This window comes from Aspergillus nidulans, chromosome IV (genome assembly GCF_000011425.1).
Source record: "Aspergillus nidulans FGSC A4 chromosome IV".
Lineage (NCBI taxonomy): Eukaryota > Fungi > Ascomycota > Eurotiomycetes > Eurotiales > Aspergillaceae > Aspergillus > Aspergillus nidulans.
Genome location: NC_066260.1, coordinates 254,447 through 280,307, shown reverse-complemented (window position 1 = coordinate 280,307; position 25,861 = coordinate 254,447). Strand labels below are relative to the sequence as shown.

The 25,861-nt window shown below is 50.4% G+C and overlaps 10 protein-coding genes across 10 annotated transcripts, besides 1 other annotated feature; 7 read left to right on the top strand and 3 right to left on the bottom strand.

Annotated features, from left to right (window-relative positions):
• Positions 1 to 25,861: part of a sequence feature (contig 1.128 1..280307(-1)) that runs on past the window's edge.
• Positions 1,534 to 5,853, top strand: pld2 (putative phospholipase D (PLD); the record flags this gene model as incomplete). Its single annotated transcript, XM_675511.2, has 7 exons — positions 1,534 to 1,692; positions 1,862 to 1,985; positions 2,229 to 2,449; positions 2,502 to 2,847; positions 2,895 to 3,038; positions 3,092 to 5,088; positions 5,126 to 5,853. The coding sequence occupies 7 exons, from the start codon at positions 1,534 to 1,536 to the stop codon at positions 5,792 to 5,794; spliced, it is 3,660 nt and encodes a 1,219-aa protein (XP_680603.1). The 3' UTR covers positions 5,795 to 5,853.
• Positions 6,650 to 6,875, top strand: ANIA_11554 (uncharacterized protein; the record flags this gene model as incomplete). The annotated part of the gene is made up of 2 exons (XM_050611875.1): positions 6,650 to 6,713; positions 6,844 to 6,875. The coding sequence occupies 2 exons, from the start codon at positions 6,650 to 6,652 to the stop codon at positions 6,873 to 6,875; spliced, it is 96 nt and encodes a 31-aa protein (XP_050467853.1).
• ANIA_07335 (uncharacterized protein) lies at positions 8,006 to 10,147 on the bottom strand. Its single transcript, XM_675512.2, has 2 exons — positions 9,201 to 10,147; positions 8,006 to 9,152 (listed from the first exon to the last, which is right to left on the bottom strand). The coding sequence occupies exons 1-2, from the start codon at positions 10,134 to 10,136 to the stop codon at positions 8,055 to 8,057; spliced, it is 2,034 nt and encodes a 677-aa protein (XP_680604.2). The 5' UTR covers positions 10,137 to 10,147; the 3' UTR covers positions 8,006 to 8,054.
• On the top strand, positions 12,006 to 12,455 carry ANIA_07336 (serine palmitoyltransferase small subunit family protein; the record flags this gene model as incomplete). Its single annotated transcript, XM_675513.1, has 1 exon — positions 12,006 to 12,455. One exon carries the CDS (start codon positions 12,006 to 12,008, stop codon positions 12,453 to 12,455), a length of 450 nt encoding a protein of 149 aa, XP_680605.1.
• Positions 13,760 to 15,640, top strand: ANIA_10929 (rhomboid family membrane protein; the record flags this gene model as incomplete). The annotated part of the gene is made up of 3 exons (XM_050611874.1): positions 13,760 to 14,237; positions 14,286 to 15,274; positions 15,329 to 15,640. The coding sequence occupies 3 exons, from the start codon at positions 13,760 to 13,762 to the stop codon at positions 15,371 to 15,373; spliced, it is 1,512 nt and encodes a 503-aa protein (XP_050467852.1). The 3' UTR covers positions 15,374 to 15,640.
• On the top strand, positions 16,043 to 17,642 carry ANIA_10934 (DHHC family palmitoyltransferase; the record flags this gene model as incomplete). The annotated part of the gene is given in 2 exon segments (XM_050611873.1): positions 16,043 to 16,389; positions 16,400 to 17,642. 2 exon segments carry the CDS (start codon positions 16,043 to 16,045, stop codon positions 17,640 to 17,642), a joined length of 1,590 nt encoding a protein of 529 aa, XP_050467851.1.
• On the top strand, positions 17,850 to 19,153 carry ANIA_07338 (ubiquitin-conjugating enzyme E2). The gene has a single exon (XM_675515.2). It carries the CDS (start codon positions 18,052 to 18,054, stop codon positions 19,054 to 19,056), a length of 1,005 nt encoding a protein of 334 aa, XP_680607.1. The 5' UTR covers positions 17,850 to 18,051; the 3' UTR covers positions 19,057 to 19,153.
• Positions 19,460 to 20,539, top strand: ANIA_07339 (uncharacterized protein; the record flags this gene model as incomplete). Its single annotated transcript, XM_675516.1, has 1 exon — positions 19,460 to 20,539. One exon carries the CDS (start codon positions 19,460 to 19,462, stop codon positions 20,537 to 20,539), a length of 1,080 nt encoding a protein of 359 aa, XP_680608.1.
• ANIA_07340 (uncharacterized protein) lies at positions 20,708 to 22,482 on the bottom strand (the record flags this gene model as incomplete). The annotated part of the gene is made up of 6 exons (XM_675517.1): positions 20,708 to 21,017; positions 21,094 to 21,205; positions 21,288 to 21,350; positions 21,441 to 21,486; positions 21,600 to 22,259; positions 22,348 to 22,482. 6 exons carry the CDS (start codon positions 22,480 to 22,482, stop codon positions 20,708 to 20,710), a joined length of 1,326 nt encoding a protein of 441 aa, XP_680609.1.
• Positions 23,206 to 25,148, bottom strand: ANIA_07341 (uncharacterized protein). Its single transcript, XM_050611872.1, has 6 exons — positions 24,759 to 25,148; positions 24,573 to 24,691; positions 24,462 to 24,508; positions 24,389 to 24,414; positions 23,987 to 24,336; positions 23,206 to 23,929 (listed from the first exon to the last, which is right to left on the bottom strand). Exons 1-6 carry the CDS (start codon positions 24,964 to 24,966, stop codon positions 23,675 to 23,677), a joined length of 1,005 nt encoding a protein of 334 aa, XP_050467850.1. The 5' UTR covers positions 24,967 to 25,148; the 3' UTR covers positions 23,206 to 23,674.

Here is a 25,861-nt window from a genome sequence, read left to right as displayed (position 1 = left end):
GGATTCAAAATCTAGGGCTAGCTTAAAACCTTGGTATCGTGCTGATCTCAGGTTCGGAGAGTCATTTCTGCCATCTATTACTCAACGTCACTATCCCAATACGCCCGATGTCGTTGCTCCTCTGAAGACCTACTTTTTGCGTCATGAACCATTATCTTTTGCCCTGATGTACGGACTCTGGCATGTACACTCTGGGAAATCATCGGACAAAGCCCATTGTGTGAGGGTATCAATCATCCAGCGACTGGATGATATAGGAGGCCGTGGATACACTTGGCCAAGTTGCCGTGCGACTGGTGGCGGAAATGGGCCGCGAGAGAGAGACGGTTACGGAGGTCAAGAGAACGTGCGAGGGAGCAGGCAGACTATTGATCAACCGCTTCTTTGATACAGTGCAGGAGCCGCAGCGGGGTAGCGCAATAGAGGACGTTGGGAAGCCGAGTCGAATGCCCTATTTGCCATATTAAGGGGAATTCTGGCCTTCAGGCCGAATGAAAGGCTCACTTTACGGAGCTCGTTGACTTTGAATGGATACCGAAACGGGCTCTGCCAGATCTCAGAGGAGTAGCTGCGTAATGTCTTACTGGCTTGACTTTATTTTGCCTGATGATTCACGACACGCTGATGGCAAACTCGATCTATATAGAGCCACTTAATTGGGTTAGATTCAATTATGTGTCAGGTCTTCCCACAATGCAACTATACATGATAGGGCAGGGTGTTGATAGTGGATTCGAAACTTGAAAGCGTATGGGGAATCAAAGATACTACTTAAGGCTGATATCTGATATTTTGAACCGGGGCAAAGCTAAGCCTGCCCATAGCAGCCTAGCTGATAATTCGTACAGTCGGTAGCCTTTGTTCGGCGGCCTAATCCCAATTGATAAGAGCCAGTTGACAGGAGACAGAGAAAAGCTCGCTCCAGAACCTGCTGATGCTTTTGCAGACCCAAGTAAGCAGGAATATCGGTAAATCGTCCATTCCTGGATCTTATAAAGACTACATGGACAAGATTCCTATTCTTATAAATGCTGTCCGAAGAGTTACGTATTGCGTATTTGGACACAACAAGCCAATAGATATTGTAGAACAGAACAAAACAAGCTTATCCAGCTAAAAGTTGCTAGCACAGTACTAGACAGATTCTTGGGCCATGCATATAGGTTTAATTCCAGGTACGCTTAAGTACAGAAACGGTGTCAACGGCAACGTATACAGTCTCAACTCACGCGATGAGTTTCTGCGCAGTGATATAGTTAGGCATCTTGGACTGGTTATATTACTCAGGTTAAGAGTTGAAGATATATCTCACGCTTCAGCGTATGACGCTCATCATAATAGGGATCTCATAGGATACCATCCAGTACCCTTAATGTCATAGACACGAGGATCCTTAGGACTTTCTTTTTCCATTCACTTTATTCATAAACCAGTATAGCAAGACTAGACTCAACACTTTTTTTATTAGCTAGTTGAACAGTAGGATAAACAAAGAAAAAGGCATGATTTCCACGGTACAACGACCTATCTACAATGTCATCTGACGGTACGATGGTTCGTCTTACTACAAGCGGTCGTATGGGCATTCGGGCCGGTCGGCAGCTGAATTATGTGAATCGCTTCCATGCATATCTCAGCCGCATTATTATTGAGCAGCCTAGAGGGCTTGACAATGACGCAGGACTCTCAACGGTAAACGGCTCATCCAACGCTCAGCCACAACTGCCCCACCAATGACTTTGAGTATCGACCGAGGAGTTGCCGAATTGGGATAAAACGCTGGAATAGCGTCTCATGGAGTGTGGCTTAGTCGCTCAGCTTTGGATCGGTTTTAGGCTGCCACGTATAGACCACCTTGCAGATGCACTATGCAGCCATAGGGCGAATGTCCGTCATGCAAGAAACGGCCGATGCGTGTGTCCGAGGATGCCCGTCCAATGGCAGCATTGATGGCGACTCAAAACAGCGCAGCAGGGCTGTTGTTGGTACGTTGCTAGGATGCTGGATCCCTCAAGCTGCTAAGGACGGGATAGCGGGGCAGTGGGCGTCGACTAATGGCACGAGGGGAGCTGACCGACCTCTTCCCCTCCTCTCTCGACGATCTGTTTTTGCCTCGCTGCATTTTTGATCCAGATTCATAAGAGACGCCAGAATCTCTTGTCGTCTCACATTTTTGTTTTTTGAATTCTCTTCTTGGTCTCGCCTATCCCTATCCAACAATTGCAAAGCCATGTCCTACAATCAAGACCATCTGGCCTATGGCCAATACCACAACCAGGCCTCTGAAGGCGCTGGCGAAGGGGAAAGTGCGAGAAGTCTGGTGGGAGACACATTCAACATGCTGAAGAGCAAATACAAGACACATCACAGCTCTCAGCAGGGCCAAGCTCCAGGGAACCAGAATCAGCCGCCTTCTCAGAGCTATAACCCAGGGACAGGGGGTTACGGTGTACGTTGAAGCAATCGTAGCGTTATACGGATAAAGACTGATCTGTCGGTAGGGGGGGCAAAGCTATCCGTCATACAACAGGCCTGGCTCCAGGCCGTCTGATTCGAACCAGATTTCGAGTAAGCCGCCAAAGGATAAAACATCCGGTTTGTTCGGGAAGCTCCAGGACGTCGTTGCAGATCTCGGCGGCGAAGTCGCTCAGCGTTTAGGGACAGCTATTGATCCGCAGGGGTATGCACAGTACGGGAAGCCGCAGCCCCAGACGCAGCACCGGTTCGGCAGTTTCGCCCCCGAGCGTCACGGCAATGATGTCCAGTGGTACGTCGACGGATGCTCATATTTCTACGCCGTCTCCAAAGCGCTAGAATCTGCGAGGGAGTCCGTCTGGATCCTGGATTGTAAGTGGTAGCAGAGAATATCCTGGCGCAGACTAACTGTAAAGCAGGGTGGTTGTCGCCGGAACTGTACCTTAGACGCCCGCCGGCCAAAAACGAGCAGTACCGACTGGATCGGCTGCTACAGGCCGCAGCACAACGCGGCGTTAAGGTTAACATTATCGTATATAAAGAGGTTACCCAAGCGCTGACTCGTATGTTGCCCCGTCGTCTTCCTCAGTAGTGGGGAGTTGCTGATGAAGCACAGTTTCCTCGGCCCATACAAAACACCACCTTGAAGCACTCCACCCTAACATTGCTGTCTTCCGTCATCCGGACCACCTGCCAGACGGTCAAGGCCTGGCGGCTTCCATTACCTCTTCTCTGCAAAACCTGTCTCTCGACGCACTCAAACTAGGACAGATGTCTGTCGACGCCATGAAGGGTGTCTACGGTATCCACGAAGGTGTCATTCTGTACTGGGCTCATCATGAAAAGCTCTGCATAGTCGATGGAACGGTTGCATTTATGGGCGGACTGGACATGTGCTACGGTCGTTGGGACACTCACCAGCATGCCCTTGCTGACGTTCACGATAACCCTGCAGACATTGTATTCCCCGGCCAGGACTATAACAATGCCAGAGTCCTCGACTTCAGCGACGTTGCTCATCCCGACCAGAACAAGCTTGACAGGACGCAGACTTCCCGGATGGGATGGTCCGATGTCGCTGTCAGTTTCCACGGACCGGCTGTGGAGGATATTCGTCGCATGTTTGTCGAGCGGTGGAACTTCCTCTACGATATCAAATACAAGTCCCGAAACGACTCGAGGTTCTCAAGACTGGCACTGTATGGTCAGCCGGGCTCGTCTAGTGGCCATCCCCAGGCACAGCAGGGCTCTCATCAGCAGGGCCCCCACCAGCATGGCCAGCAGCAGCCCAGTCAACAGAACTCTCCCTCGGTCCATCCGGGTAACACTCAGCAGACTTACCAGCCCGCGCAACACCAACCTGGTCATCAGCACTATCCTGACACTTCGCAGACTACTCCTCAGTCGCAACCAAGCTGGTCTCAGCAGCAACCAACGTATCAACCCTACCATCCCGGCCAGTCGTACTCGCCGTCTCAGGGTGCCAGTGAGCTGCCTCCGACAAGCCCTCAGCCCAACTGGAATCAACAACAGCCTTCATATCAGTCTAGTCAGCAACAGTCGCATCATGGAACTCCGCAGTCACCGTATACTGGCCAATCCTTCCCACCTCCTCCCCCCGGACCGCCTCCAAGCCAGGGTTCTGGTCAAGCTCATACGCCGTACTTCCCGCCTCCGCCTACTCAGGCCACCCAGGAAAATCAACACTCCTCCCACCGCGGCTTAATGGATGACTACAGCGAGGACAGGGGCGATCGAGAAAGGGCTTCTGGTGGGAGGCCAGCAGGATCTGCATCAAACTTCGTGCCTCGTCGTTTCCGAGAGAACTTTGATTCACTCCGTGGTGAGCTAGCTGGTCAGATCCACCAATACCAGGACCGTATCACCAGCAATGCTCTAGGACGCCCACAGCAGCGCGGAAACATGTCTTGCCAGATTGTTCGTAGTTGCGGGAAATGGAGCAATGGCACGCCAACCGAGCATTCGATTCAGGATGCGTATGCGGAGATTATCCGCCACAGCGAACACTTTGTCTATATTGAAAACCAGTTCTTCATCACAGCAACGGGTGATAAACAGAAACCGGTGGAGAACAAGATTGGCGCTGCAATTGTCGAGCGTATCCTCCGGGCTGCCCGCGCAGGCCAGAAGTACAAAATCATCGTTGTGATTCCGAGTGTCCCGTGCTTTGCAGGAGACTTGGGCGATGAGGCTGCGCTGGGAACTCGTGCAATCATGGAGTTCCAGTACAACTCGATCAACCGCGGAGGAAACAGTATCATGGAGCTGATTGCGAAGGAAGGCTACAATCCAATGGAGTACATCCGGTTCTACAACCTTCGCAACTATGACCGTCTCAAGTACACCGTTCCCAAAGCCGCTCCTCAGAGCGGAGGCTTTGGGCCTGAGCATCGCCCCGCCTTTGACACATCCGCGGCCTATCAATCCTATTCATCCAGTCATGCAGGACCCAAGTCAGGATCTGGGCAGTGGGATACTGTGAGCTCGTGCTACATGCTCAATGGGCCCGACCTTCGGAGTATCCCTTGGGATGGTCCCACCGAGGCAGAGATCGACGCATTCGTTACGGAGGAACTATACGTCCACTCCAAGGTAGGTCCAGGATAATATCCCTATTTTCTCACTGCAGCTAACGAAACAGGTCATGATTGCCGACGACCGCATCGTTATCTGCGGGTCTGCCAACATCAATGACCGGTCTCAAGTGGGCGACCACGACTCGGAAATCGCCGTTATCATCGAAGACAGAACGCCCGTTCCATCCAAGATGAACGGTCAGCAGTGGACAGCCAGTCGCTTCGCATCCTCGCTCCGCCGCCACCTATTCCGCAAGCATCTTGGCCTGCTTCCCCCCCAGGACTACGAGCATGTTAATGATCACTTTGACTTCGACTCCCCTGAAAGCCAAGTCGTGGCGGATCCCTTGGCGGACACCCTCCTCAGCCTCTGGAACACCCGTGCCCACAAAAACACCGAGGTCTACCGTGAAGTCTTCCACTCTGTTCCTGATGACACCGTTCGCAATTGGAATACGTACAAGGAGTTCTACGGCTACTACTTTAAGAACGCAGACAAGCAGGCGTTCGGCGAGAAGATAGACGGCCCTCCCCCAACATACAAGTACGGGCACGTGGTCGCTGAGAAGTTCCCCGGTCCCGACGGCGTAAAGCGAGTCAAGGAACTGCTCAGTCAGGTGAAGGGGACGTTGGTGGAGATGCCCCTAATGTTCCTGTGCGAAGAGGATGTGGCTGAATCTGGGCTGACGCTCAACGACTTGACAGAACCGCTTTATACCTAGTTAGATTATGACTGAGAATATCTTTGTATTATTTAGAATATATGGCAGTCTTCTTGTGTTATTCTTTGTGTCCAATTGTTTGTTCTTTCCAAGTTGATATTGTTCTCAAGAACAATCTGTCTGTAGTTCGTGCGCTCTTATTGGCCAATGCAACCTCACCCATTCAGGTCTGTCTTCCTTACTGCAGCCTCCTCAGTCTAGCTCTATCTCTGGATAAGCATCCTATGAGTAAAATATACCGCTAAGCCAAAAAGGCGTCATGACTTCCAAATTAGTCTTAGACAGTCATATTTTCTAGTCGACACATCCCCACGACTACCGAGCAAATTCTTGCCTTTGAACAGCTTTGAGGTATCAGTCAAGCCATGCCCAGTCCACAATTAGAGGACAGTCTGTCTCACTGAGTCTCAGGAAAGGAGCCTGGGCCAGGGAATCAACACAAAACTAGCTCCAGCGCTCTGTTTCTGATATCTCAGCCCATTGACTGCGTTCCCCACTCTCTACTTCCATTGGACTTCATCCAAGAACAATATCCAAAAACAATATCCAAGAACAATATCCAAGAACAATATATAGCCACCACATGCACGAAAGTTCCCGACGACATTGGTACCCTGACAAGAATACGATGAGGCCGAAACATGTCTGCCGGAGCAATTGTTCTCCCTCTGACCTAGTGTCTCGAATCTAATATTGAGGTTTCGTCTCTAGCCTCTCACAGTTGATTCTGCGGCGTAGACGAAAATCACCAACCCAGGGCCATAAATACCCCATCTTCTCCGGTCCAATGGTCTCCTCACCAACGCATTCAACCTCTCTAATGTACACCCTCTCGCTCTATTACAATTATCACTCATGCAGACCCCTTCAGACCAGCCGACACACATATTCCCCCTTGAGTTCGCTCCTGTCTCCATTGGTATGTCATCTCCTTCCTCTTCCACTCTGTGTCCCCGATATCTCTCGACCACTCCCAGTCCCAGTTCCACCTTTTCCTTATCCTTGCATTCTTTTGGCAACGACAACTCTAACATGCTGTACCTCTGCAGCCTCCCCAGGAACCGGCTGCGTGGTTATGTAAATAACCACCTGAGAAATATCGACCGCGCACCCAGTCCACCTCTGATCACCTTAAACCATCAGGGCTTAACAATGATTCTCGACTTACACCGACGTTCGAAGTAGTCGTTTCTTTCTCAATCAGGCAAGACAACAGCGAGCCATCACGCGTCATCTTCGCAAACCGGGAGACTACAAACTCCAATGAAAAGAAAAAAAAATGACCCAACACTATATATATCGACTTCATCACACCCAGATGTCATGAAATCGATCCTTCTATTACGATAACGATGTCTGATGAAACACAAATATCTTTCTAAAGTTCGAGTTCAGCCTATCCGCAGCTTCAACCTGGTTCATAAAGGTGACAGAAACCTCTTATCTCTACGATATCTGCGACCATATTGACGAATTGCATTCTGATACTGCTCCGCTGAATCGGATGCGCGGTGGGCTGGACTGGAGTTTGTCATGGTTTCTTCTTGTCTCTTCTACCCCCTTGTTTTGCTTAGTAGGGTAGATTAGGGTACGATAGGGTCAGGTTTCATACTGAAATGCAAATCAATTTCCTCTTTTCTCCCTTTCTCTTTGATTTTTACTTTGCCCTTGCCCTTTCCCTATGGATGCGGTGCGGTCAAGAGTGCGAACGGTAGGACCTGGCAACGGCTCTGTCTGGAAGTATGGTCGGATGTAGGTTAGCCTTCCACGACCTAAGCTAGTAATATGTAAGAGTTGGTTTGGGATAGCGGATAATGGACGGGTGGGAGTGGGAGCGGCAGTAAACGATGGCTTTTTTTGGTAGACCTTGGGATCCTGGGATAAACGCCCCGTATTTTGGCTATCTATATATGAATAACGAAGCCTCATGCCCGGCTTTAAGTGTGGTAATTAGATCAAACAGATGAAAACACGGGTTGCAGTGGGCTTAGATGCCAGCCTGCTGTTCAATTCTAAGGGAGCCCACGTACTTCACTTACATGCCCACGCCTGATCGAAGCCAGGAATCCAGCCACGAATGTTCAGACGTGCAATTTCCATTACGAGGGAGGCAGTTGATGGTACTCTAGCCCTGTTTCAGACAGAATGGTTAAAGGTCGAGTACGAAGCTGCGCTGATAGTTCAGATAGTCGCTATACTCGTGATCTTATTCATCAGGTCTTAACAAGTATCATAGAATGATGTAATATATATCAATAAGCTACTCCACTGCCGTCTCTTTGCGGATTGCATCGACACGCGCAATGTCATCTGCACTGGGGTCCTTTAGTTCTGCGTCGCCCACGACGAAGGCCTCGTTCACTGCATCCTCGACCTGTTCCACAATGTGCTGGATCAGATTGACAGACCGCGCCGTTCCTACTTTGACCATGTCCTCACCCACCGAACCCGCAATCTTGCCATCTCCGCCGTTTTGTGTCAGGTCAGCCGAGAACGCGCCGCAGATGGCTTTGACGGGCTCCAGAAACCGGCTGCGGAAGTATGCATAGGTCTTTTCCAGCTGTAGCTGACGGCGTAGCTCAGCAGAAGATATTAAAATGTAATAGAGATTAAGCGCCGAATGAATAGACGGGCTTAAAGTTTGAGTGAACCGGACCCAGGATGTCACGAGGTCGGAAGACAAATCCAGGTCCAAAGCTGGAGAGGCGAAGAGGAGTGGAAAGAGGACGGAGAAGTAATGAGGGTTAAGGAAGATGTTGGGCTCAGGGCCAGGGGCTTCTTTGGCTGCTTTAAGAATCTCATTCTTAAGCCAATCAATTGCCCTATCTTTAATTGTGCGATAGCGTTCGTCCTCCAATACTTTTCGAATTACCTTGAAGCGAGCAAGTTGTGAGGGATTTGCATTTATGATTTCAGCAGGAATCCTCCTCACAGTGCTGTAAGTTTGGCGAACGGTGCAGGCTGTCAACAAGGTAACAAAATTCGTGAACTCGCTTTCGTCCGAAGGTGCTGGTATTGGCCTTTGGAGAGATAGGACAGTCAGTGCAAGCAGGGAATCGAGCAGCACGTGCGGTTGTTCGAAAGCGACCTCATCAAGGCTCCGAAATTTGCCAACGTAGTTATCGAAAATCCGTGCTAGATCAGGATAGACCTTAATTTGCAAAGCCTTTCCGCTGAACAGCTTTCCAACCGCAGCTTGGGCGGCGAGAAGCAGTAACGACCCGTGCCTTTCTAGGGGGATGTCTTCCGCACTCTTAGGATGCTCTTCAAAATCCAACGGTGGGGGCTGCGTTTCGGGATCTCGTGTCACGACTTTGAGAAGCTCTTCGTCGGTTAAACCGAAGTCTTGAGACAGTGCCTGGTTCAATCAGTACAATGATATCCAACGGAGGACAAAAACACCCACAGTAATCTTAGCAATTATGCTATCGCGCTCTCCAAGCTGTCTATTATCCACGTATACATTTGTAGGCGAGCCAGTACCTGGCATACGCGATTCCGGATGTAACTTCTCTTGTAGTCGAACAGCCCACGACATTCCGGGATCCATCGGACCCGAACAGCTCAAAAGATACGATTTAAGAAGCTCAATCAAACCAAACTGCAAGAACCTCCTGATGAGCGCGCTCTCTTCGTTACCAGCCGGGCTAGGCGACATCACTTCCGCTTCAGGGTCTGGAGCAGACGCTTCGGCGACACGGAGGACTGTCGAATCGCTCGGAGCCCTGGGCGGCGGTGGGGGTCTTTTCGTAGGGGAAACGTCTCGGAAAAACTCGAGCAGGGCTATCGTAGTCTCGTTTGTTGGCATCGATGTGTATGCTTCCAGTACTGCCTGCAGGGATGTCGCAAGGAATCGACTGGGAGATTTTGTCTGTATACGGGAATGGAGGGTGGAGAGCATGGCAACAAGAGTGTTGAATTTGAGGACATGAAGAGGAATTTTCCCTGCAGGTGCTTTAATCCCGCTGCTTCCCTGTCCAACATCTCCATGGTGTGACTCTAACTGTTTGTCTGATTCCTCCTCGTCCTCATCCGCGGGGTGTAGCTGCATAAGAGCGTCGGATACTCGTAAGATGACTTCTCTGGGATTCCCTAGTCGAGCCACATCCTTAAGACATTCTTGCGACTCTGGAAGCATGGGAAGCAGGATCTTCACCAGATCCCAGCCAATATTCGTTGTCAGGACTTCATCTTGAAGGAGCTTGTGCAACGTCGGCAGGCGGGCGGGGGTAAGCTGATATTCCAGCAAAGTGAGATAGGTGAGGTAGTCAGTGGCAGGGGGAAGCGCCTTAATAAGAGGATCTTCTTCAGCCATGGAGATTGACTGATTGACCGATGACATTTAACGGAAATATGAAGTTTTGGGGGGAGTAGAGGAGGGAAGAAGGGTCCTCGCCGTTGTAGCTGCGTAAGCTCCAAAGCTTGGCAGCGGGGCACGCATGACATCACCAGCAGCTCAGGTACAATTCAATATCAACAGAGAGCAGTCCTCTATACTCACGAAACAGTAAATAATATCGAAATTTGAAATTTGCGATGAACTTACAATAAAAGGCATAGGAGACGCCTGCTTTCACTGTGGGAAATATTCATGCCAGTCAGCCCGGTTATACCTATGATTGTTGCTCGCCCATAGAAGGTCTCTGTCCTGGCAGGCAGAAGTTTCGTCGCACTCTCTAAGTTGCACCAAGCGCAAGGCGGCTTGATGAGATTAACCTATGAATGAATGAGCAGGGGACTTGGTTGAGGCCTTCAAACGCGATAGTCGCGTAGAAGACGACACCCAGTATCTTAAGAATATCTCCCGAGACAAACGGGACGACATTCGCCCAAGGGCATATCGTTCGCATCTGCGGTGGTCTATGCAGCGAGATGGTAATTGAGATTAGCCTAGACCTTGAGATTTCTTACGCGAGAGCCATTGGGGCTGATGACAGAGCATTTATGGCGCAAATTTTGTGACTAACTCCGCGTTTGGGTCTTGGCCATCCGGACTCCAAAGAGAAAAGTAAGATCAAGTTGCCGCTGTTGTTGATGCCGATATATATATTTTTACAGCAGAAGCATCTCGCCGTACGTCAATCAGGTGAGTCGGAGTTCGGAATACCGCCTCAGAGATGAATGCCAAGACTCGAGATTATGCTCATTCTTATGCTGCTTACAAATTGACTCGGAGCTGAGTCAGGAAATCACAATCAGGCTGAATCAGGCTCAACCCCAAGATTCCAAGGCTTGTACCTGAAATCCCCGTCCTGCAGGAGCCCGAGATCAGCAGTGCTCAAAACAGTCGGGTGCTACAGTCAACAAACCTACTTCGTATCTGTTACCGACTGACAAACATGCATAGGTGACTGGTTCGCACTCATTTTCTACTCGGCAGTAACCCAAGTCCACTTCGTGTGATGATTTCGACATCGAATCGAGCCTACCTAGAGCTTGCGGGAGTTGCCGGGCGAGCCGAGTGGAAGGGATTTTGCACCGCTGTTTGCGGCTGATGATTGGGTCGCAGTCGGCAGAAATGATGACTCGAGTATTTTGATCAATCAAGAAAGCGGAGGGTTTTTTTCGCGCATGGATCCATCTTCAAGGCTTTAGTCCCTGCGACTATTCCCTGAAGAGCAAATCCGCCTCTCGATCCGGTCTATGCTTGATTTTCACAATCCGCGCCCTACCGATTTTCCGGGCGTTCTCCCCATCTCACGGTCTCACCCTACACCTCCACTCCCTGTTTCCCCCATCCCTTTCTTCGACTCTTGACTCTTTGCGTGCATCACCGGTGTTCTTGTATATTAGAGCTCATCCTGTGCTCATTCCTTTCAGTTTCGTCTGCTTTGCCGTTGCTTCTTGAACTCCAACGGCCGTTGATCTAGCTTTCCCGGCTCTTCCGGCCTGCCTCTCATCTGCTCGTTTGTCATTCATTTCTTCATCTCCATACTTAAGCAGGCGTTCACACTTATAGCCTACCGAATCAACTCTCGCGTACCTTGACTATTGACACGCGCGCTTCATCTTTGCTTGACCCAAACCATATTCCGTCGAAACCTGACCCAGGCGCTGATCTCTTATCGCGTTCGGCCTCAGAAGTTAGAAGTATACGTGACCTGCAAAGTATAGTCAACGAGGAAGGAGAAGGGTGCACAAAACAAAGCAACCATCGGGAGGTGCGACCTGTTCTGCTGCCACACCTCTCAACACGGAAATGGCAACCGAAATGCAGTCCTTCTACACTCCTTCAACTACAACCCACATCTCGTCCCATGGCCCAGCGGCAGTCGATGAGCTGATCAACAAGTACTCCTCTACGATGGCTACAACGTCCCCTTCCCCGGGAATTCACACGTTTGACCGAGCGCAACGCAACATCCTCCAGCGAATCGCGGACCGCATCCGTCTGGGATATTATCGGTACGAGGTTACTTACGGCCTCTATGTCATGACTCCGGGCGAGAAGATTGTCGCAAACACTTTTGTCGTCGTGTTTCTGGGTCTTCTGATCTGGGCTATGTTCTTCTACTTCCCGGGCCTGCTCTTCCAGAAGTTCTCGCGCCTCGTCTGGTTGTTGACTGGTCAGAGCGGTGAAGAGATGGGAGCTGCGTTGGGGATCTTGGATACGCAACCTTCAATATCTCAATTTGCTTCCCAAAAAGCAGCATTGTCATGATTGGTATCAGTACATGATCGTCTGCCTTTCGTGGCATATCCAGACTTTGGATTAACGTTTTGTTCCGGTCCTCATATCTTGGTGAAACTCGGTTCGGGTACGGGCCTTAGCAATAAAGGTAGATCTCTCGTTTCCAACCCGGTTGTGATCTACCGCTAACTGTCTACATAGTACCCCGTTATCTTTCTTTACACGTGGAGTTCGGCGCTATTCGGGTTTACTATATCTTCAGATGACGAAATGAATTCGTCATACTCTAATGACTTGACGGAGGAGCAGCCGTAAAACGAGAACGACTACCCGATATAATGACAGATAATGCGTCCTCGAAGCTCGAATGGCTTAGTGGTGCAATCTTTGCCCACGGATTTTGATCTCCGTTTCCTCTATAACTTCACTTTTGTCTAATACCGTGGTGCTTTGGATTCAACGGCAGTCGAGGCGACGGTTCTTGGTGTGCTTGGATTACGTACCCTGCTGCGATGTATAGAGCCAGATCCGCCATTTGGGTCGGCGGTGATTATTGTTATAGTCGAGTGTCGAGTACTGGTCTAATAATGCTTAATGTTAAATACGAACATGAACACTCAGCCGATGCAGCAGTAGTCGCTAGCTAGTCTCGAGTTATCTGTACTCTGTAGTAGTGTAGCTAGCCAAGCCGCGGTGTGGATGGTTTCGAGCCTCAGCCACATCGCCGATAAAAATAAATTAAAGACGAGGGAGGACATCATCAGCCACGACAAGCTCAGCCTGCTTCATCGCCAAAACCATCAGCTCCACGACTGCAGAATCCACTTCAGGCGCGGCTGGACAGTTCTGGTTCAAAAACGCTGGTCAACTCGATTTCTTAGTGGCTGATCAGAAGCCAGCGAAAATGCTGACGAAGCTTGCTCGATCGGCACCCCAAAAATAGTGGCCCGCAAAACGACTGCCTAACGCATTAACGCGCAACCACCGGTCTTTTCTTTGCTTCAGTGCTTTGTTGGCCATTTCATCTCTCGCTTAATTCTCCGACGTCCCGCCTGTCGTTTGCTTATTTGAAATCATATCTGCGTTCATCGTTGCGTCCACGTTCTGTGTGGTGCCTCGCGTTTGTCCGGTAAAGGGCCAATTCAACCGCGGAAGTTGTTTATTCCATCCGGCCCCTGGCAGTTTATCAAGTGACTCGAAGCCGCCGGGCGTCTGATGAACTGCTTGAAGAAGTAATTCGGTCTTTGTTTCTGATACATCAGGCCTCCCGGACTTTCTTTGTTTGCAGACGCCAACTCATCCCTTGCCGCTGCCCACGTCCGCGGTCTCTCAAGATGGCCGCTCAAAGCTACTACAACGGCGCGTACAACAGCCCTCCTGCATACGAACAACACGATCACACCTCAGATCAATTCAACAGAGTATCACCACGACCGAGCCCGAGTCCAGTGGCATACAACAACGCTCCTTACTACCAGTCGGACGACCCCCACGATCCTAATAGCCTTCGTTACAGCCAACAGTCCATCGGTTCGGATAATGGTGCATATGTTGCTGGAGGGAGAATAAACGAGCACGACCAATACGCAGAGAACATACCTCTCAAATCAGCGAATCCCTACGGCAACGACCATCCTCCCCAGCCTTGGATGCAGCAACCAACCCACTATGCGCCAGATCCTGGCATGATGGAACCGCAAGTCCCTATGCGGCAGAAGAAGAAAGGGTTCTTCCAGAAGAAAATTGCTTACGTTACATACATCTTAACTATAGCCCAGATCATAGTCTTTATTGTCGAATTGGTGAAGATGGGTAAGTTGATCAGGTAATACTAACAGGCCATGCTAATTGACTTTGCAGGCCAACTTACCGGAAGCCCGATACAAACGAAGCCCCAGTTCAATCCGATGGTTGGTCCGTCCGCATACGTTCAGATCAACATGGGTGCGAGATATACACCTTGCATGAAAAATGTTCCCGGAGTGCAGAACGCTACCCAACAAGTGCTCTTTCCCTGCCCGAATGCTACGACCACAGATTCAGATTGTTCCCTATCCGAGCTGTGCGGATTCGACGGGGTGCCAAACCCACATCCTGGCGGCTCACTTGACGATAAGCCCGCACCCGACCAGTGGTTTCGCTTCATAATTCCCATGTTCCTCCACAGCGGGTTTGTTCATATCGGCTTCAACTTGCTCGTCCAGATGACTATGGGGGCCGATATGGAGCGAATGATTGGTTGGTGGCGGTATGGATTGGTTTACCTGTCCAGTGGAATCTGGGGTTTTGTTCTTGGAGGTAACTATGCTGGGCAAGGTGAAGCGTCCTGTGGATGCTCCGGTGCACTGTTTGGCATTCTCGCGCTGTTCGTCTTGGACCTTCTTTACGGATGGAATGACCGCCAGAACCCTTGGGTTGAGCTTATCATTATGGTTCTTGGCATTGCCGTCTCGTTTGTGCTAGGCCTCCTGCCGGGTTTGGATAACTTTTCTCATCTTGGCGGTTTTACAATGGGCCTTGCGCTCGGACTTTGCGTCATGAGGTCTCCTAATGCTCTACGTGAGCGCATTGGGCTCGCTCGCAGTCCGTACGTCGCCATGAGCGGCGGTGTTGCTGCAGAAAACGCCGATCCGGACCAGAACAAGACGTCAACTGGTTCCAACATAGGCGGCCTTGGAAAGTTTAACCCCAAAGGATTCTTCGCCGGCCGGAAGCCCTTATGGTGGGCTTGGTGGCTTGTTCGATTAGGCGCTTTGGTCGCTGTCCTTATTGGGTTCATCCTTCTTATTGTGAACTTTTATAAGTACCCAAGCTCGAACTGTTCTTGGTGTTACAGGTTCAGCTGTCTGGTAAGTCTACAGCTGGTGCTTCTTTTCCTTAAACTTTGCTAACAGCTTTTTTAGCCCGTTAACGGCTGGTGTGACCAGGGCAACCTGTTTTCGAGATAGGCATTTGCTCTTCCGTCTCTTTATACCTGGCCGTGTTCCTGATCGTATCCCCCTCGGCATCGATCATAATCTAAATTCTATAAATATGAGTACCTCGATTCAGTATCATTATTTTCTGCATGATACCTCTATATTTTGGGCGTTTGAAGGGTCAATTACGTTCTTGGGTTTGGTAGTTCATTGGAGCAGCGAATTCCCATTTCTTCATATAACTGCGAAATAACATAGCCCGGCTTATTCTGGGACCATGCGAATGCATATGACGGATATCTTTTCAAGTAGCAGTGCTTTAAGTGTTGGTGACCTTCGTGTACGTAAGCTCCTACGTATACAGTATGGGCACCTCAGCCGCGCGGCTGTGGCGGTGCACCGACCCAAATCTAGCGCCCAAGATTACATATCGCGATCTGGGCCAAGAACCTCGCTCAGCATAAGCTCACTTCGAGTCTTCCACGCTTCCACGAGTTCCGTTTATGGCGCCTTTCGCCTTTTTAGCGCACTTGATTTTACACGGCTTTCGTATTGCGAAAGCAGTTTGAAGTGTTCCTGGCTGTAGCCTCCTGACGATTTTAGGATGCAATAGTACCCGCAATGATATCCCGCCCTATCTAGTCATCTCGTACACGTTTCTACCCTCGATACGTCCGTCGATTGGAATAGATACCTGTTATGGCCACATTGGCCATGTCAACACCCTCGTCACCGACCTGGCCGAAGCGCCGACCGAAAGCATGGGCCATGCGCTGCGAGCGGTACTGCTGTGCGGCCGCGAGTTACTTCCCTCTGGCGTTCGTCTACAGTTTGACAACATGGGCGGTGTACGTTGAAGCCAGCGTGGGTTTAAAACCTAGCAGTAGTTCTTGGATAGGTATGTTGTTGCAGTCTCGTAACCTGTCTACTCTACTCACGGCTTCCCTCTGCAGGACTACCAAGTTCGATCCTCGGCGTCGTCCTCTACCTAGCCCTCAACATTTCTTATACAACGGCCGTCTTCACAGATCCCGGATCACCTCTAGGTGCGCGCAGTGGTGGGGGTCATCCATACAGTGCGTTACCGATTACCGAGTTACCCGAATATACTTCCTACACCGTCAACTCTACCGGGGGGTCGCGGTTTTGCAAGAAATGCCAATGTCCGAAGCCGGACCGGGCGCATCACTGCTCCACGTGCAAGCGGTGTGTGCTGAAGATGGACCATCATTGTCCGTGGCTGGCGACTTGCGTTGGGCTACGCAACTACAAAGCGTTTCTGCTTTTCCTCATTTACACGTCGCTGTTTTGCTGGGTTGATTTTGGTGTCTCAGCAATCTGGATCTGGACGGAGGTTTTTAATGACACACGGTATATGGACGGTATACTACCGGTGAATGTCGTGTTGTTGTCGATTCTCGGAGGCATCATTGGGCTAGTTCTGACCGGATTCACGGCTTGGCATATCAGCCTTGCCACCCGCGGTTTGACTACGATTGAGTGCTTGGAGAAGACTCGATATGTTTCGCCGTTGCGGAAAGCGCTGGATCGCCACCGTTATGACGGCTTACTCGGCACCAACACCGGCGGCGAGAACCAAGATACCTTCGGCAGCCGACTGCAAAATTACGGAAACCAAATATTGGACGCCCATGCGAATGCCATACCGGGGGTAACGCGCCCGGAAGAAGGGGAGGAATCGAGCGACAACCTCACACCCGCACAACAAGCTTTGTCCCGCTCTTACGCGGATCTGGAACGGCAACGCGAGCATGACCGTTACGAAGACTACCTAGCGGAGCTCGATAACGAAAAGATGCCGCATGCCTTTGATCTAGGCTGGAAGCGCAATCTGCTACACCTCTTTGGCGACAGGCCTCTTCATTGGCTCGTACCTACGCCCACTACGACAGGGAATGGCTGGGAGTGGGAGCCAAGCCGTAAGTTTTTGGAAGCGCAAGAGCGGGTGCGTCAGCAGCGGGAGCAAGTAGCGGAACAGCAACGACAACACCAACGTGATTTGTACTTGCGGAACATGAACAACAGCCGCGCCTGGCTGGGTAATGAGTTACCTCCGGGGTGGACACCGGATCAGCCATTAAGCCACTCAGACGATGTAGCGCGACCTGCTACTGGTGTTTCAATGAAGACGCTTGCTCCAAGGTCTCCGCGGCCACGGCCGGGTGAGGAAGTCTATGCGGAGGATCTTGATAAGGATGATTTTGTTCTCGAGCCAACGCGTGGTAAGGGATCTGGAAATCAGAGCTCAAGAGAGGATGACTGGCGTGACTGGGATTGAAGCATTCTTTGGGTTTATCGATCGGCGTCGAATTGTATACATAGGGTTGTTCAAAGGAGTGTGGAGTATTAGCCGGTGTTAGATTAATTGATGCCTGATATTTTAGGTATTGGTCTCATTCCAATAGGATCTCGCCAACTTGCATCAACTTCCTCCATTTTCGTTCATATCCTTTTTGCTGACCTTACTGCGTACTCAATAACTCACTCTCCGCACTCATCTCATAAATAATGCTGTTCTAGCTGGTCTCGGAACTGCCGCGTCACCTCCAAATAATCGTCGCATATAATCTTAGTCGCAACACTACCAGAAAACATACACATCTATCCTCACGAACACGCGCAAGACTAAATTATTTTCAGCGATATCCAACAACTGATCAAGGGGTCAAAGCCTGACAAGAAAAAGAATGTCTCGCTCCGTCCGCCGCCTGATGAAAGAAGCCGCAGAGCTGTCCTCATCTCCCTCCCCGCACTTCCACGCCGCACCCGTCTCCGACTCTAATCTCTACGACTGGCACTTCACACTTGCCGGCCCGCCACCACCATCTCCCTATGCCGGTGGAATCTACCATGGCCGAATTGTCCTCCCACCAACCTACCCACTCCGTCCGCCCTCCTTCCGCTTCCTCACCCCCTCCGGCCGCTTCGAAGTCAACCGCGAGATCTGTCTGAGTATATCCGGCCACCACGAAGAAACGTGGCAGCCAGCGTGGGGGATTAGGACGGCGCTTTTGGCGATTAGAAGCTTTATGGAGGGGGATGCGAATGGCCAGGTAGGGGGTTTACAAGGCGTCAGTGACGAGGTAAGGAGGCAATGGGCGGGGACGAGTCGAGGTTGGCGCTGTGATCTTTGTGCAAAGAGTAACGAGGAGTTGCTTAGGGAGTGGAGGGGATATTGTGTGGAAAAGGGGGTCGACGTTGAAAAAGAGGAGGACGCTGAGGGGGTGCCGCAGGGGTTAAGAATTGGGATTGGGACCAAGGGGAAGAACGACGGCGATAACTCGAAAGTTGCGGATAGTGCTGGTGCGACTAAGCTTGAAAGTGGGACGGAGAAGTTGAAGTCAGATTCGACCTCGATGGAAGAGTCTACAATGGGCACGTGTGAGAAGAGTATGAGCACAAGCACGAGCACCAGCCCGCCCGTACTAGACAACTCATGCTCCAGTTCTTCAGCTATACCTTCGTCTCCCACCACTTTTTCAGCATCAGTGATTCGGGATGCGCCGGCTCAGTCGCCGTCACCGGCATCACAGGCCGTTACACAACGACCACGGCCAACGCCCACGCGACCAGCTAGTCAGGCTGTACAGGTGGCCTCGCAGGATAGCCCATGGCTGGACCGGGCTATATTCGGCGTGCTAGTCGCGTTGATCATCATGATTTTCAGACGCTTTGTCAATATTGAGGAGTAGACTCTTTGAAGCTGTTGGCGTTCAATAGGTAGGATAACAGGCGTTTGTTTCATATGAATGATCAATTAAGAGCGCAATGCGGTATAAACAGTTATATTTCGGCGTGGATTATGAAAAGCTACTATTTCGATTCTATTTAGGGATGATTGTGCGCTTCATCACTGTCGCTCTTAAGTAAGACCTTCGAATAACGTCTGCGAGTGATCCAAAACGGCAGGCGTGATGGAAATACTCTTGCCACAACTAACAGGACTGGCGGTTGCTGCAGTTATTTTCGCTTAATGGGAAGGTGCCTTCTGTTATGTTTTCAACTCTCCTCGTCCGGCTTTCATCTCCAATCCTCGATTTCACCTGTGGACTGCTGCGGATTCATTATCGAGCATACTTATTGTCCCTCTTCACGATGGCACCTTTTTCTATCAAGCGTGCCAAAAAAGACCAACCTCAGGCTGGCCAACCCAAGAAGGCAGCACCCGCTAAACCCGATCAACCTACATACAAGAAGCGTGCGCAGCTCACCCAGATGTTTCCTCCACGTCCTACATTCACCGAGAAAGATATCACTTTCCAGAAAGGTCGGGTCTTCCTCGTCACCGGCGGCACCTCAGGCATTGGTTTCGAGCTTGCCAAAATCCTCTACGCTAGAGGTGGCACAGTATACATCACCGGGCGGACGGAGGAGAAGGCAAAGGAAGCAGTCCAGAAGATCCAGGCTTCTGTTGGCGAACGCGACGGCCAGATAGACTACATCGTCCTTAAACTCGACGACCTAACCTCCATCCGAGAATCAGCCGACGCATTCATGGAGAAGGAATCCAAGCTCGATGTCCTCTGGAACAACGCTGGTATTGCCCAGCCTCCTGTGGGCGTTCTGTCAAAGCAAGGATCGGAACTTCAGCTAGCTACGAACTGTCTCGGCCCTTTTCTTTTTACGCAGATGATGCTCCCACTTCTTGATGCCGCCGTTGCGCTGAACGGACCGGCTTACCCAGGCTCCGTGAGAGTAGTTTGGCTGAGTGATCAGGTCGTTGAGCTCTCGTCCCCCATCGAGGGTATTGTCATGCAGGAGCTGAATAACCCTCCGCAAGACAACTCTCGCAATTATCTCAACTCCAAAACTGGCGCCTGGTTCTTAGGAAGCGAATTTGCACGTCGATACGGCCCTGAACACGGCATTGTCAGTGTTGCAATGAACCCTGGTGCTGCCCGCACCAACCTTCTGCGACACGCCGGATGGACTAAGTTTCTCAGTTGGCCGTTGCTCCATAGTCCGAAGCTAGCCGCTCTCACTGAGCTGTACGCCGGTTTATCGCCGGATATCAACCTCGAGAACAACGGTTGTTATGTGATTCCATGGGGCCGCATTCATACCACTGTCGCCCCCCATCTGATGAATGCGCTGAGGTCCAAAGAAGCCGGTGGAACTGGAAGGGCGCAGCAGTTCTGGGATTTTTGCGATGACAAGACCAAGGATTATCATTAAGCGTGGACTGGTTCGTTCAAGGTTCGGTTATTCTTGCCCTAAGGGACACTTGTCTATTCTACATTGCCATGAGATGGCTTTATTGTATTGAAACATGTTATTCGACGCCCAATCGCATTACTACTTTTAACATCACATTCCGTTTCGGCCTTAAGGAACACTCGTAGTCTACGCAGCCATTGATTCTACTGCCCTCTCGCACAGGCGATGGATTTGCTTCCACCGAGACAATATCAGCTCAACTGTGTCTTTCTCCTTCTCGGACTTTGACAGCTCGACCAAAGAAGCTATAGTAGTAGTGCACTCCTGCAGGTATGCCTCTATCCAGTCACGTATTATACCGGCAGTCCTGCTGGCGTCGAACCCTTGTTCGGAAACACCATCGACATATTCCCGCCACTTTTGCCGGCTCATATATTTTATACTAGCAGCAGCCATACTATTGCGGTCTGCACCAGATGCAGTGATTTCGTAATTCCTGATCCGGTCTCAGAGTGGCTCAATTGTGCGATGAAAGACAAAAGGAGTCAAAATGGGACGAGGTAAATACGTACCCAAAACATTCCCTCTCCGCCAACTCCTTTTTCTCGGATCTCGTCAACTTGGGTAGAATTATATCGTCGAGATACACCCTATCTGAGGGGTTATCGTCCAGGTAGAAGCCGTCTGCCCAAAGAGTATTCGGTTAGATAAATGGGGCAAGAACAGAAGAAAGGTGTAACTGCGGACGGGCCTGAAAGGAACTAACATTCAACCAGTAGGAAGTCATTCGAATGTGGACCGTAGCTCATGTATATTTCTTCGCCTTTTTCTGTTGTTTTGTCGATTCTTGTTATCTGGGCCGCTCGGCAGGTTTGTAGATGGGAGGATAATGGGAATAGTTACGAACCATAATGCCTACCAGCTCGGAATATATAGCTATCTCTGTCGAAAGTGACCTCGCACGACTATTAATAAGAAATCAGTATGAATGATATAAATGCAGAAGGGATATCGGCCTAGCCTAACCGGGCCATATCTATGCTTCTCCAAGAACACGAAAAAAAGGGAAGTAACTTACTGCATCATCTCTATGATTGAAATAATCCGCAAAGGGGACCATGCCAATTGCATCGTTCCAGTCACTCGGCTCGTTCTTGCCTGGCGAGACGTAGTAGAAGCTCCGTGAGTTGATGATGGCCCAATTATACGCGACAGCCTTCCAATCTGTTTCTGGGAAGACTGACCGGATCGAGTAGTATGTGTCATATAATCGCTTTTCCTGCCGTGGTAGAAGGTTTTGATACCGCGTTTCGTAAGGGCAGGACTGTTCGGAGTTCGTTTGTGAGTTTGGAGCTGGCGTATTCAAAGGGTCTAACATCGAGTTCCGAAGACCTGAGATGGAAGGTGGAAGAAGAGCCAGCTTGAGCCCTGACTTCGAGTCTGGGTTGTTACGGCTGTTCTCGTTGCGGTCTTGGGCTGGAGGTTGCATGTCTGAACTGGACGCCCGCAACCACCCCGGCCAGAAAATCGGCATGCTCTTCTCAAAATCCTCCCAACTCGGCCATACGCTCCTCCAAACATCTAGTCCTGGCTGAGACTTGGAGTCGCCATGCACTAGAAAGCCCACGAGAATAGCGTGGTTTGTTGCATCTGCCGGGAATAAAGATACAAAGGACTCCGGTATGGAGTCTCTAGTGAACATTAGGTTCGCGGGGACGGAGAGCATGATCTCGTTTTCCTGGTATTTGAGTTAACAGGAACTCATTTCGGATGAAGGCGTTACATAGAGAACGGAAGATTGCAACTGTATTAGATGGAAAACATACTCGGATCGCCTGCGTTGCAATCATGCCTAGTCCACGGCCTGGGAAGCGGGCTGGGGCGATGCCATTGATTTTAATGCCGTTGAACACAGCCCATTCCGTGAATGCAGTATGGCTTGGGCCTGGAGGGGTACTCATTGTCTATACTGTTCTATGATTATGTATGATGTGTAGTTAAGAGAAATGTTGGTCTATCAGGGCTGTTTGAGGCCGGCGGGAGACAAGGCACTTTTCCTAATATGGTAGATATGTGCTGACATAATTATACTTCATGACTAATTATGTTATGCAGCGGCACAATGCCCTCGTCTCACCTGGCGCATACAGTAAGACCAGTTGCACCACTACAAGAACTGCTTAGCGCCCACCGCATTAAACAATATAATAGCCGTCTAGCCACTGACGTGGCACGATAAACTCTATTCTGGGCTCATTTTGCGCTTAGTACTCCCCCCTGACGAGTCTCGAACCAAGGCTGCACCTGTGTGAGTAGACACAACCACCACCACACCGCGACTGACATATAATCCTGCGCGGGTCTCAGAAGTCCCGTGCAAGGTGCGGAGAGCTGTAACAAATGCGAGTACAAGCAGCAGGCCCAGGCATGGAGTGTACTGCAACACCCAGGGTTGGACAGGTCAACAAGAGGTTCTGCGATGTCTGGGTTGTTGAGGCGGCTTAGCCTAGTTACCTGATGGGTGTGCAGCTGGTTGAGCTGCTGCCCCAGTGCTGCAGGGTGCAAGATTGTGGGCGCCGAGAAGAAAGTTTCTGCAGATAAATTGGTGCAATAGGCTCGATGAAGAGGCTAGCAATGTGACAAGGACGGAGAAGCCAAGAATTCTGCATACAAAGGCAGGATGAGTATAATTGCGTCAAGGTACGGAAGAGATATCTAAGAGAACTACAATTTGCTTCCTGCTGAATTCTACACTTTGCGACACAAGAGCTGAGCTGGAAGTTCTGGGACTGGAAGGAAAACTCCGAAAGTATCTGCAGCTGCAGATTCAAATCAGAATCTCACCGCCAACTAAGCCCAGATCTGGCTTCAAATAGAAATTCAAATAGAAAGATCAAAAAAAGTTTGCAGACTGCGATGAGCCCCTATACAGCTTGCTCCAGGCTTAAGCTGTACTTGCTCCCCCGTCGGGATACGAGAATCGGTGAGATGGGGTATCTTAAGGAAATATGGACGCGTTGCAATAATACAAGAACGAATAGAAAGACGTGGGGTATCTATCGCGGTTATCATGAATCGTACAACGTCACTGGGGAACTGGTTTGTTCCAATACGTGGTGTGGACTATCACATGGATGCTCGAATGACAATCGTTCACGATTGCGTTTCCGACATCGACTGTGCAGACCGTTTCTCTCGGACTAGTCTTTGCGGGAAGAAGCGAGGGAAATGAAGGGACTCAAGGCGAGTCCTAGCACTTGGAGCGTTGATATCGTCGGCATAGGGCTCACCTCCTTGGGCCCCGTTGGTGCGCCACGCTTCTTTCTCGCGCCGGAGATCGCTTTGAACCCAGGGTATAGTAATAACGGTCCAAAGGGCCGCCCAGACAAATGGCACTGACCATCCGATCTGCATTGAAAGCCCTGTTAGCAGACATATTGAGTCAAAGTGGGGTATAGTACATACAACGAAGGCGGCGTCTTGGGGTGTTGTAAACACCATCGCCGTAATGGCAGCAGCCCAGATAATGGAACCGCCCGCCCAGAAGAAATTCATCTGCACGAGCATCCGGCGGAAATATGGGCTGGAAAGGTACCGCGTCCGAAGGGCGTATCGGTACATCTGACCTCCAGCTCCATCAACTGCAACCACATCTTCGATAAGAACGTACAAGGCTGTGGGCATAACGGCCCCCTTGGGTGTTGAGGAAATTCGGAATGGTGCTCTGAATCCGCACGCGCGGAGGATATCCAGTGAAAGGTAGACGGCACCGAAATAGAACATCACTGTCGGAAGGACCATGGCGACGAGGCGCACTAAGCAGCTATCAGCATCTATTCAAAGATGTTCATTGGGACTGGTCCTCACCATAAGGCTCTTCTGGCACCGTTCCCCTGAGAATTGTCAGCAAAACTCTGTCTACCGTGGGTCTTCGACGTACGTGATAAGCTCAACAGCTAATATCAACCACACAATGGTGAAATTGATCTGGAAAAAGTCCAGCTACTGAAGTCAGCATCGAGCCTATTCAATGATCTTGCTATGCGCCTACCCATGACTTCCTAGCATTTAACGGCCGGGTTGTAGAATCGGAGCGGAAGAGGTTATAGAGCCGATAAAAGTACTCGAATACTGAGATACCGCCCAGTGAAATGGTGACGATGGTGAAGACTAATGAGCGACCATATTAGCCGGCTGCAATGTCTTTCGAAGTCAGGCCATTCCGCGATAAACGTACCCAGATTATGCGACAAGTTCGTGCCATACCAAAGCCCAAAATATAAGCCGAGCGGCTGAGCGGTGCAATCGAGGACAAATAGGAACCAGAAGAATGCAATCGACTTTTTCCGGTCTCGGAGGGAATATGGGAGCGGTGGGGGTTCTGACGTGCTGCCTTCAGGAGCAGCAGGTGCTTCTGCTGTAGAAGGATTCGCTTCTGAATCCATGAAGGGGTGACGTGGTGAGCGTGAGTGTAATGTGGTGGGTTGAGGTTATTCAGAGAGTTCAGGCATTCGGGTGTTCATGTGGATAGGCGCTGGAACAGGACAAAAACGATAAGGATAATTCGACGGTAGCAAAACCGGAGAGAAGGAGGTTGTTATTGTTTCAATGAATAACTGGGCTCTTCCAAACAAAGAATCATAGCCCGTAAAAGTCCGGAACAGACGGAAATATCAAAAAAAAGACCTGAGAGCTGACGGGCTTGTTTTTCAAGGCCAGGGCTGAGCCTGAGGTTGTGCCTTTCTGACGTAAAGCAAGCGGTGATGTCAGTGCCGAGCTTCCGCCAAAACATTCTTACTCCGACCAACTGAACACATGCCAACATGATCGACGCTGTCTAGATCCTGTCACAATATCTCCTTCTGCAGAATGCTTATGTTGGTGATTCTTGGGTCGTTTGGCCAAGCAGATAATGAGGTCTGAATGATATAAGCCGAGTTGGGCGATTTCTTTCACACCAAGGCCACAGTTCCATCCGGTGCTCGGCTTCGGACCAGTTCTTCAGCCGGATAACCAAGGGCAAGGTCATTCGCTGGCCTGTGACCAGCGGCCAGTGGCACGATTCCACGATTTCATCCACAATCCTGCCCAGGTGTTCCCGAGGCTGTGTCCAATACCGTCAGCGAATGCCGTAGGATCTTTATGCATCCATGGATAATAGGAAATAGTGCGCCAGACGGGCTAGACCGAGAGGGCTGCCAAGCTAAGGTATGATCAGACGATCTACGCTGCATAAATTGGACCCTTGACTAAGGTCGGGATCGCCTCGCTGAACTCGGGAGTCTTAATTACTCCAATCTTCAACAGCCCACAGAGGACACGATGCTGATTCTGATGCGA

Excerpts from the sequence above, each read along its gene's own strand:
- ANIA_07335 (XM_675512.2), bottom strand. The coding sequence starts at position 10,136 with ATGTCATCGGTCAATCAGTCAATCTCCATGGCTGAAGAAGATCCTCTT. Across the intron at positions 9,153-9,200 it reads GCATAATTGCTAAGATTACT|GCACTGTCTCAAGACTTCGG; the intron begins GTGGGTGTTTTT and ends TGATTGAACCAG.
- ANIA_07338 (XM_675515.2), top strand. The coding sequence starts at position 18,052 with ATGTCTCGCTCCGTCCGCCGCCTGATGAAAGAAGCCGCAGAGCTGTCC.
- ANIA_07341 (XM_050611872.1), bottom strand. The coding sequence starts at position 24,966 with ATGGATTCAGAAGCGAATCCTTCTACAGCAGAAGCACCTGCTGCTCCT. Across the intron at positions 24,692-24,758 it reads GAACTTGTCGCATAATCTGG|TCTTCACCATCGTCACCATT; the intron begins GTACGTTTATCG and ends GTCGCTCATTAG. Across the intron at positions 23,930-23,986 it reads CCCAAGACGCCGCCTTCGTT|ATCGGATGGTCAGTGCCATT; the intron begins GTATGTACTATA and ends CTTTCAATGCAG.